Here is an 11,809-nt window from a genome sequence, read left to right on the forward strand (position 1 = left end):
TGATCATTAATTTCAATGATTTTGGATAAAAAATGATTTTTAGATGTTGCTATCATTAGATAATTTACAGTTTCCCATAGACTATAAGGCTATATATAAAATGATAGAATATTAGGGCCACAGAGGGGAAAAAAAACACAAGTCATAATATTGTAACCAGTTGTTTTAAAGGAGGACAGTTGTTAAAATGACAGATGTGGGGCATTTCGTGAAATTGTACTTCAGTATGGTTTCATAAACAAAGACATGCTGATGTGCCAGAATATTAAGTATCACATTGTCATAAGTATCAAAACTGTAAAAACAATATGTAGCTTTTCTGCAGAAAGAACCAGCCTCATAAATTTATGACTTTATCCTTTTTCTTCAGTGTGGCCCTAGTACTCTGTCATATAAACAAATACACATTCCATATGAATATAAAAACACAATGTGTAACATTATGTTCCTTTATTGAATAAGGACAAAACAAAGCAGGTAAACCATCAGCTCCTTTCGAAACTGAAGTCACAGTGACTCTACAAGATGGAAAGCACAGAATCCAAGCATATTATACAAAATGATACATACACATTCAAAGGTCTGTATATAACACACCCTGCATGTCTGCACACTAAAATAAATGCAGGACAAATCCATACACATCAACTGAACAGACAAATGAATGGATGCAGTAGCCTCCCTGCAGCCTTGTATTACACACAGTATACCGCACAAACATCATAAGAGGCCAAATTCGAAAAAACGAACCCAAAAAACCCAAATTCCTCTGCCACCGCAGGACATATTTAACCAAAATTGAAAGCACACATACTAACTAAAATAATTCAACACATATTGGTCCCTCAGCAGCCGACCACTGTCGTCATCAGGGAAGATTGCCGGATTGTCCCAGTCCATGGCTGGTGGCACTCTGGGGGCCCTCTCCTTCCTCAGGCAGGCCACATTGTGGAGGACAGCACAAGCCACAGTAATATCACATGCCCTAACAGGGCTGACCCTTAATTTGTGAAGGCAGTGAAAGCGTGCCTTCAGGAGGCCAAAGGTCATTTCAACTCTGGCCCTGGTCCTGGCATGGGCATGGTTGTAGGCCTGCTGTGCTTCCTGGGGGTCTGTGAAAGGTGTCAGGAGAAAAGGCTGGCAGCCATACCCCTGTCTCCCAGCAACACACCAGAGAATTCACCGGTCAACACAAAATCTCATCATTACTACCTCATAAACACAGTGATATTCTTGACACAGCCATGATGGTTATAAATAGGGGTTGTGTGGCTTACCTTGTGATAGGCACTGATAGATTTCAGAGGCCCGAAAGATTCTGGAGTCATGGACTGAGCCAGGCCATTTTGCCACAACATTGCTGATCACACAGTCAGCATTGCAGACCATCTGAAATCATAAGATGAGGAATATTACACCAATCAATGCACATCACTGGCAATGCAGAGTGTTCGTCAATGGACAATATCAAAAAGTTATGTTCACCTGAACATTAATGCTGTGAAAGGATTTCCTATTCACAAAATCGGCCTCATGGGCACCTGAGGGGACTTTTATCCTTATGTGTGTGCAGTCCACTGCACCAATGACATTGGGGAAACCTGTCACACAAAGTAATGAGTATCCTACTATGTGTTAACAGTTGTCCTGTAATTTGTAGATCCTCTTACCTGCAATCCTATAGAACTCCTCTTTGATGTCACAGAGTCTTCTGTGGCCAGGGAAGGAGATGAAGACATCTGCTAATGCTTTGATAGCCAGACACACACTCCTTATTGTGCGGCAAATTGTGGCCTTGTTCAGCTGTTCTGCATCCCCCACTGAGTACAGGAAGGCTCCACTAGCAAAAAAGCGCAAGGCCACACAAACCATTTGCTCCACACTCAGTGCATGGCTCCGTGCAGTGCGGTGCTTAATCCTGGGACCCAGTAGTCTGCATAGATACCTGATGCCATCTGCAGAAAACCTGTATCTTTCATATAGATGGTCATCAGGGAAGGCCAGTGGGTCCAACCGGTCCCTGAAGACCCTTTCTCGCCTGAAGGCTCTCCTCAGCACAAGTGCTTCTTCATCCACCACATCTCGCACGAATGGGCATGCCATTGTCAGAGCAGAAAGGAACACACAATTTTGGGCCTTCATATAGGCTAGTGGCCACACCTGGTGCTGGGGGGGTGGGCAAAAGAGGGCGATGCCTTATAACGATGACTTGGTTGTACTGATTGCTGGGAAAATAAAAAAAAACTTAGAAAGATGCCACCGTCCTGTGTGCTCACAATAAGAGCTCATATGTCATGGCTCACTTGACTTTACGAGAATATACCTAATTTTTATTTTGAGCTGTGTCATCTTCTTGGAGCTGGGGAGGAAAGAAAAATAATGATTAATACATTTGTGTTACAGTTAGCATACAGTGTACATTGAAGGCATATCTCACCTCCCTCTCAAGTTTTTTTATTTCAAGGTCCAGTTTCCTAATTGTCCTCTTTTTTATTTCGGACTCCAGTGCAAGATTTTCCATCTTTTTCTTCTTGTACTGAATGTCTATGTCTGCCAGTTCTATTTGGTGCCGGAGGTGGTTGCCATACAACTTTCTGATAGCTTGTGAGCTCTGTGAACACAATACAATTAGCGCAGCTGGAATTTGGCAGGATGTGGTGTCCTTTTATTAATACGCACTGTTGCCAGGCTGGTTTTCCCACTGTATAGCATCTGGGTCCTGTAAAAGAAATTAGATTTTTTGATTTTGATGAGGACTCCTCACCATTGTAGAGTAAATAGTACTTTCACAGTCTTAACATGATACCTCATGCCTTCTGGAATCCAGAGAGATGGTCTCCTCCTCATCATCGTCTCCATCATGTGCTGTTGCTGCTGCACTGGGGCCTTCACCCTATCACATTTAATCGGATTCATATTGAAGCTAGTAGACAAGACATGCCAGGCCTACAGTATGCCTTTGATGGAGTACTCACTGGATCAGCATCGTCTGGTGCTTGTGCTGGTGGCTCTAACAGGAACACAGTGCTGCCAGGCACTGCAAGGCAATAGGTAAACCAAAGTCAGACAGTCCAAATTGATTCAATATGAATGTGGTTGTATCCCATGTAGAGATGGAAGGACATACCTTGAATGAAGCGGGTGGCATCTTGGGAGGAACCTATGCTCGTCTCTTTCCCCCAGGGATCCCCTCTAAGACGGGCCTGCCTTTATTTAGCTCCAAGGCCATGTCCTCTGCTGGGGTAAGGTCAGCCTTTGGTGACCCACCACCCGTGCCTTGTCTGTGGGTATTCTTTTCACTGCTAAAACAGTACAGACAATGTGTGAGCAGGCACCTTCTGGGTACAATATATGCTTGTGCTTTGTTAAATATTAGTCAGGGACCATACCATTCTGCAGAATGTTCTTGTATTTGATTTTGACCTGCTGCCATGTCCGTTTTGGCCCGTTCATGTTTAATCTACACACACACACACACACACATTTAATGGAGTCACACTGCAAAAATTACTTGGTATTTTTGTCTTGTTTTCAGTAAAAATATCAAAAAATTTATCATAGCTTTATACAGTGTGATGGAGTTACTTTACACAATTTCACTCATATCTGCAGTGCATTTCAATTAAAAATTTAACCGTTTCATAATTACAGTACAACTGCATTTTTGGAGATGTGAATTAAATATTTGAATTGTAATTGTGATGTTTCAGCGGAGCGGTGAGTGTGTAATTGTGCACTACTTACGCATTCAGGCGGTCTGCAATACTTTGCCACGCTTTTTCTCTTTGCTTTATCACTGTGGCGGTGTTGCCTTTCTTCTTAATTATATCTTTTACCTCCTCGTATGCCTCCATGAGGATTTGTGCTTCCGACGGGGAAAAGTACGCGGCTCTAGTTGCCATGGTAAATCAGTTAATCTGTGATCTGTGGCGGGGTCTATTTGAGTGAGCCGTGAGCGCGCACCTATCCAGGATTGGTTTCACCTGGCTTAATGAATCCGTGTCTGCTCATCCTGGCTTGGTCTTTGTGCAACCAATTAAGCCTGGACGCACATGTTTTGGCTTCATTGAGCTCAGCTGAGTCATTTATCCCGGATGTCTTAATTCTACTTTTGTGCAACAGGCCCCAGGTTGCAGACCTTCCTTACTGATGCTAGGGAAGGCACTTGACAGCAGTTAGTCAAGTTAGTCTCATTCGTCAGGAGGTCAGCTGCAGCGGAGTCGCACGTGCTCCATCAGAGACACTTTTAAGGAGATGTGGGTACCTCCATTGGAATCGTATTAACGCCCATTGTGTTAGTTGCCCCAGCTCCTTCAAGGAGTGAATGGGAGTCAATTGGGCGCTAGCTCAAAAACCCAACATTAGCATGAATTTCGTCAACAAGAAGTACAACATTACAAATATTTTCCGTGATGTGATATAATTAACTTGCTATCTGTAATATTGTATAGCTTTTGAATCGTGACATTACGTACTTTCGAGGAAAATAGGCACGTTTCCTGATTCATACCTTGACTTTAAAAAGAGATTGCGTGACGATTAGTTTTAGCAACCGCGTGACGCAGCATAACAACCTGAGCGCGATTGGTCGACAGTCTGCGGGGTGGGGCGTTAGACGTTCCTCCATTCATTGCCCAATGCCCCATGCATTCAAGATCAAGATGGCAGCCTCCGTGTGTCGGTGCTATGAGGTGAGATTTGTTTTAGTATAACTCCCCCTTGCTTGCACTGGCAATCGATGGATATTGACTGATTTGTTTTACAGCTCAGTATTTAACATTCGACGATATTTCTTGAATAACGTGACATTTTATTATGTCATTATGACAGTTATGAAATGGGCCATAGCCCCCCCCGGTCGGTGTTCATGAACATTCTAGCTAGCTGAACATATCAGGCATTCTTCATAGCCTATTATTTCTATATTTTACACCATAACGCTAGAATAGGTAGATATGTATTGTTATAGCTTCAATATGAATGTTTGGTTATAGCCCATGTAATTCTCTTCAGCTGGTCGGAAGACGTCTTCTACTCCTGCCATCCCGTGCTGTCGTCTCCTCATTCAGTAGAGGAGATTCCTACAGGATATGTTGGTCTCCGGCTGTCCCTGTGCAGGTAGCTATGCATTATCCACGCATTATCCTTGTTGACTTTCTAATAGTGATGGATCTGGTGGTAGCTAACTAGCTGTTAATATTCTGTCATTCACTTATATTTTAAGTGCCCTCTTTCTCTCAGGTGCGGTATGCGTCAGAACGACCTAGTCGTAAAGGCTTCTTCGGGGAGTTTGTGGAGAACCTGAGGCAGGAGTTTGGGAAGGACAAGGAGATGAAGGAGAATATCAAGAAGTTTAGAGAGGAGGCCAAGAGGCTGGAGGAGTCGGATGCCCTGCAACAGGCTCGGAGGAAATTTGTAAGCTCTAATTTGGTTTTGGAGTGTAATGTCCCTTTAAGCCCATGGTCACTCACCTTGGTTGTGCAGACTTGTTTCAGCCCAGTCTTGAGGTCTTGATGACATGCTGCCCAGAACTGGGGTTGGTGACAAGTTGACTTTCATCTGTGTTCCAAACAAACACTTGTGATGTCATGTACACTTGATGCTTGACTAATGTGACGTCTCATCCATGTCATCCGTTTCTTTCTGCCAGAAAACAATTGAATCAGAGACTGTAAAGACCTCTGAGGTGTTCAAGAAGACCCTGGGGACTCTGTCTGAGACTGTGAAGGAGGTGAGTCATTGTAACACTCTTGAAAATGATGCATGGAACAAAGGTCATTGACATTTATCAGTTGAAGTAAACCCTCAGAATGAATCCTAAATGTTTAATCCTTGTTATGTACTGCTTTTAGCGCATCAGTGGTGTAAATATGTTTTTATATTCCTCTTATAAAATGTTTATTTCAGCTGAGGTATTGGACAGCTTATGAGTTAAACTTCACGTCTATATCAGTGCTAATCCAAAGATAGCATTCATGTGGAACTGTTATTTATAGTAGCTTGCTGCTAATCTGCCTGAAGTAAAGTCATTATAACTTGTTGTGGTCCATGTCTGTCTGTCTGTCCAGGGCTTTGAGGAAGTGACCCGTACAGACCTGGGGAAGAAGATCAAGGAGGGGGTGGAGGAGGCAGCCAAGACGGCCAGGCACTCTGCTGAGTCTGTGTCCAAGGGAGGAGAGAAGCTGGGAGCGACCAGCGCCTTCAGGGCCATCTCACAGGTCAGAGACTGGCATTTCAAATAAGTAACACAACTCTCCATTGAAGGAAATTGGTTACGCTTTATTATTTTATTATTTTGTCTGCTATTTACCCAGTTCCTGCTTAAAAATGGGTTTACTTATCATTAATTGTGTTGAATGATTTTAAATAAGCATAAGAATGTAGCAATTGTAACCAGTTGTTTTGGGGTAAATAGCAGCTGGTGAAGGACTTTTTAAGAAACATTGAAGCATCAAATGGAGGCTGAAAATGAGTCAAACTTCATGAATTCTATGGAATCATTTGACTGATATACTGATCTCCTTTTCCCCTTCCCTCTGTGTGTGTACAGGGGATGGAGTCAGTGAAGAGAGAGATTGATGTGGTAGACGATGGTACCTATAGGGCTCCTTCTCAACTCAGGAAAAGAAGTGAATTCTCCTTCAAGGGAGGGGAGAGTGACAACCGTGTCTTTGAGGCCAATGAGTATGTTCCCTTTTACTTGTTCATAACCATGGCATGATACGTTTTCCCATTCGCCAACAATGCTATGTGTGTCCATTCAGCCATGCTTGAACCTATTAGGAAATGCAACCAATTGATATAAATGGTCTATTTTGATTTACAGAGAGGACATGGGTGTTGTTCTGCACAAGGATTCTAAGTGGTACGCACAGTGGAAGGACTTCAAGGACAACAATACGGTTTTCAACAGTAAGAGAATGTTACTGTATTTCATCAGATAACATGGGAGTGATGTAATCATAGGTCACATTCATGGTTGTGTGCACTTCACTGGCCAGTCAACAGGTGGCACTATATTGATTTTATGGGCAAAGTGGAAGTAACATTTTCGGTGTTGTACTTATATCTCGATGTCAAGACTTTCAGAGATGGGATTTTTCCTGATCAAGAAACACTTTCTCTTACATTGTATCTTATTTGATTTTCTGTGGAGGGTCCCAGAATCTTAGAAGTCTTTGTGATATTTGCAGTTCAGCATTACCTCTTCTCACTCCTCAGGGTTCTTTGAAATGAAAATGAAATATGATGAGAGTGACAACGCCCTTGTCAGAGCATCTCGAGCCGTGACCGACAGAGTCACCGATCTACTAGGTAAACAACCTCTCTTTTAAATGATGTCCCGGTTTAATCATTCTATCACTCTGAGGGGATTACTGGGTGTGCACAATAGTTTCTCTGTTATATTGTCTGTTGTGTCAATAGCCACAAAGTGACTACCCTCTTTTCCTTCAGATGTTCTGATGGATGGTTGGACTACATGGGTTTCCACTATTTTTACATCAAATCCTTGTTATTTGGTTGGCAGGTGGTCTCTTCTCGAAGACTGAGATGTCTCAGGTGCTGACCGAGATCTTAAAGGCAGACCCCAGCTTTGACAAGGACTCCTTTCTCAAACAGTGTGAGAAGGACATCATCCCCAACATCCTAGAGGTAAGGGCACTAACACTTTCAAGCACTTTTAAAAAAAAATGTTATCAATGTTTTTGTTGTTTTGAATCGTTAGTCATGAGCACTTGGAGCTTTTGAAATGCTCACCAGAAGTGTAATCCATATATCACTGGAATTGAATATATGTTGGTTAGCTTTGTTATAAGAGAACTGTACAGCTCTGCAGTAACTCATGTTTAGGAATGCACCTATGTGGCTCTGTTGTGCAGGCTATGATCCGTGGAGAGCTGGAGGTCCTGAAGGACTGGTGTTATGAAGCTGTAAGTAGTTTTATACAGGCTGCACTCTATTCCTCTTTTCTATGTTTACTGATGTCTGTAACAACTAATGTCTGTACAAAAGCGTTTACTTGGCATGCTTTCTTTTCTCAGAAATATAGTTTTTATTAGATTTTCTTATCACTATCGGGGTGAAAAATACTTTCAAATAGCGTTCTTCCTTCCTTTTGACCCTCGTCTCTCTCTGTCCTCAGACATACAGTCAGCTGGCCCACCCTATCCAACAGGCCAGGGCCCTGGGTCTAATGTTCCAGTCCAAGGTCCTAGATATAGACAACATAGATGTAAGTACATGAATGTGTCTGTCAGGCCCAACCAGGCCATGTCATTACTCTGTTTGAGCTACATATACAAGTCGGTCACCAACATTTTGGTAGCCAGCTGATTGTCATTATTTCAGGTTTAACATAATTTCCTTCCCCATCTCCCTCTCTGCCATTTCTTCATTCCTTCTATTATTCTCTCTCTCAGTTGGCGATGGGGAAGCTCATGGATCAAGGCCCTGTGCTGATCATCACGTTCCAGGCCCAGGTGGTCATGGTGATTCGTAGTCCGAAGGGAGACCTGGTGGAAGGGGATCCAGTGAGTTACCATGGTTACAACCTCTGATATCTATTCTACCCATCTCTCTCTATCATGGGTCATTTTGCTCCTAAACCTGTCCATCTCTCTAGCCTTTGATGGTAATATGCGGTCTGATACTCTCTAATGTGTGGTTAGCCACTGGGAGTAGACGGATACCGGACTGCACTCTGGTCAAAGACTATTACAGTAAACAGTCATGTCAGCAGTCTCTATACACAATTTACAATAAGAGAAAAATAACACCGTAATTCCTCTCAGGAGAATGAACATTACCGTTACACCAACTGGTAAGCTAATCATATATTACAACATGGTAAAAACAAACTGGTGAAGAAAGCTACCTCTCTACATACACATTACTTGTATTTACATATAACAATAGGAAACTTACAGAATTTTAATAAGTATTTGTTACCAGTTACATTTGGTCAAAAACGCATAAATATCCCTGGTCTCCACAAAAGCCAACTGAAAACTGAGAAATAACTTTTAATTCGTTTTTTATCAATAGGTTGCCATGGAGAATAATAAAATAATAATAATTGTTAGGACACATGAAATGAAACATACAAAGTTTACCAGAATCTCTAATTAAATTTCACAGGATTTTAAATCTAACAGGCTTTTATAAAGATGGTATTTTTTGTCCTACTTCCCTAGACCTCTTTCTAGCCCTGTTTCTTCTAGCCCTGTTTCTTCTAGCCCTGTTTCTTCTAGCCCTGTTTCTTCTAGCCCTGTTTCTTCTAGCCCATTCCTGCTTCCCATTCATTAACCTTTATATCTTTTTTCCCATTCTTCTAACCATTGCCCTGTCTTCTTTCTGGTGATATCTCTTGTTCTTCCAACCTTTCCTTCTCTCTCCTAACCCCCCTCCCAGGAGAAGGTGTTGAGGATGATGTACGTGTGGGCTCTGTGTCGGGACCAGGAAGAGCTCAACCCCAACGCAGCCTGGAGACTACTGGACATCTCTGCCTCCAGCACTGAGCAGGCTCTCTGAGAGACCAGGGAAGGAGAAGAGACAGAGGGACACTCTTAGGACACACACACTCAACCCAGTATACATACACACACACACTTAACCCAGTATATACACACACACACTTAACCCAGTATATACACACACACACACACACACTTAACCCAGTATACACACACACACACACACACACACACACACACACTTAACCCAGTACACACACACACACACACACACACACACACACACACACACACTTAACCCAGTACACACACACACACACACACACATTAACCCAGTACACACACACACACACACAACCCAGTACACACACACACACACACTTAACCCAGTACACACACACACACACACACACACTTAACCAGTACACACACACACACACACACACACACTTAACTTAACCCAGTACACACACACACACACACACACACACACACTAACCCAGTATACACACACACACACACACACACACACTTAACCCAGTATACACACACACACACACACACACACTTAACCCAGTATACACACACACACACACACTTAACCCAGTATACACACACACACACACACACACACTTAACCCAGTATACACACACACACACACACACACACATAACCCAGTATACACACACACACACACACTTAACCCAGTATACACACACACACACAACAGTATATACACACACACACACACACACTAACCCAGTATACACACACACACACACACACACACAACCCAGTATACACACACACACACACACACACACTTAACCCAGTATACACACACACACACACTTAACCCAGTATACACACACACACACACACACACACACTTAACCCAGTATACACACACACACACACACACACTTAACCCAGTATACACACACACACACACACACACACACACACACACACACACACTTAACCCAGTATACACACACACACACACACACACACTTAACCCAGTATACACACACACACACACACACACACACTTAACCCAGTATACACACACACACACACACAGTATACACACACACACACTTAACCCAGTATACACACACACACACACACACACACACTTAACCCAGTATACACACACACACACACACACACACACACACTTAACCCAGTATACACACACACACACACACACTTAACCCAGTATACACACACACACACACACACACACACTTAACCCAGTATACACACACACACACAACACACACACACACTTAACCCAGTATACACACACACACACACACACACACACTTAACCCAGTATACACACACACACACACACTTAACCCAGTATACACACACACACACACACACAACCCAGTATACACACACACACACACACACTTAACCCAGTATACACACACACACACACACACACTTAACCCAGTATACACACACACACACACACACACTTAACCCAGTATACACACACACACACACACACTTAACCCAGTATACATACACACACACACACTATTAACCCAGTATATACACACACTATTAACCCAGTATACATACACATACACTCAACCCAGTATACATACACACACACAACTGAGTGTATATACACACACATGCACACAACCCGGTATACATACATATACACACACACACACTCAACCCAGTATACACACACACACACACTCAACCCAGTATACATACACACACACAACTGAGTGTATATACACACACATGCACACAACCCGGTATACACACACACACATACGCACACAACCCAGTATACACACTCACTGACACAACCCAGTACATACACACACTCACTGACACAACCCAGTACATAAACACACACACACAATCCAGTATACACACACACACACACACACACACACACACAACCCAGTACACACTGCAACATCACACAGCCCGTGAGGAGGACACACACAGGATGTGGCAGCATGCCACTCTAAAGAAGCACACTGGAGTGTGTGAGTGTGTGGTCCTAGGAACAGAACAGTGTGTATTACGGACAGAGGAGGAGGTCTCGATGTAAAAGGACAGTTTGTTTTCACCAAGTGACTAAAAACAAAGCACCTGTGCCCCTCTCTCTCTCTCTCTCTCTCTCTTTTTTCCTCTCTCCATCTCTCCCAGTAGAAGAGTCCATGCTCTTTCATGCTGGTTGCCTGTTTTGGAGCAGAGATCCTTCGAATAGTCATATTTAAGCCTATTTATGGTTAAAGCTCCATCCTGTCATGTGTCTTCAACAAGAAGAAACTTAGCGTATTTTAAATTAATATGT

General features: G+C 42.9%; 1 protein-coding gene and 1 long non-coding RNA gene across 3 annotated transcripts; one reads left to right on the forward strand and one right to left on the reverse strand.

Moving 5' to 3' along the window:
- Positions 1 to 1,294: 1,294 nt before the first annotated feature.
- On the reverse strand, positions 1,295 to 4,208 carry LOC135563049 (uncharacterized). Of its 2 annotated transcripts, XR_010460244.1 has the most exons (8): positions 3,745 to 4,208; positions 3,128 to 3,460; positions 2,976 to 3,037; positions 2,807 to 2,893; positions 2,438 to 2,719; positions 2,324 to 2,359; positions 1,671 to 2,225; positions 1,295 to 1,389 (listed from the first exon to the last, which is right to left on the reverse strand). It is a non-coding gene; the product is annotated as an uncharacterized LOC135563049 (long non-coding RNA). The 2 variants fall into 2 exon arrangements; XR_010460243.1 differs by having other exon boundaries at positions 1,671 to 2,359.
- Positions 4,209 to 4,272: 64 nt separating this feature from the next.
- LOC115101814 (mitochondrial import inner membrane translocase subunit TIM44-like) lies at positions 4,273 to 9,714 on the forward strand. Its single transcript, XM_029621287.2, has 13 exons — positions 4,273 to 4,691; positions 5,014 to 5,118; positions 5,242 to 5,415; positions 5,651 to 5,731; positions 6,069 to 6,218; positions 6,551 to 6,684; positions 6,827 to 6,912; positions 7,222 to 7,314; positions 7,529 to 7,653; positions 7,881 to 7,931; positions 8,144 to 8,233; positions 8,421 to 8,531; positions 9,412 to 9,714. Exons 1-13 carry the CDS (start codon positions 4,638 to 4,640, stop codon positions 9,529 to 9,531), a joined length of 1,374 nt encoding a protein of 457 aa, XP_029477147.1. The 5' UTR covers positions 4,273 to 4,637; the 3' UTR covers positions 9,532 to 9,714.
- The last annotated feature ends 2,095 nt before the right edge of the window (positions 9,715 to 11,809 follow it).

Source organism: Oncorhynchus nerka, linkage group LG20 (genome assembly GCF_034236695.1).
Source record: "Oncorhynchus nerka isolate Pitt River linkage group LG20, Oner_Uvic_2.0, whole genome shotgun sequence".
NCBI classification, from domain to species: Eukaryota; Metazoa; Chordata; class Actinopteri; order Salmoniformes; family Salmonidae; genus Oncorhynchus; species Oncorhynchus nerka.

What these genes read in the sequence shown, in the direction of transcription:
- LOC115101814 (XM_029621287.2), top strand. Translation starts at nt 4,638, where the DNA reads ATGCCCCATGCATTCAAGATCAAGATGGCAGCCTCCGTGTGTCGGTGC. An exon ending in TCATCCCCAACATCCTAGAG is followed by an intron (nt 7,654 to 7,880) that starts GTAAGGGCACTA and finishes TCTGTTGTGCAG; the next exon opens with GCTATGATCCGTGGAGAGCT. An exon ending in AGGACTGGTGTTATGAAGCT is followed by an intron (nt 7,932 to 8,143) that starts GTAAGTAGTTTT and finishes CTCTGTCCTCAG; the next exon opens with ACATACAGTCAGCTGGCCCA.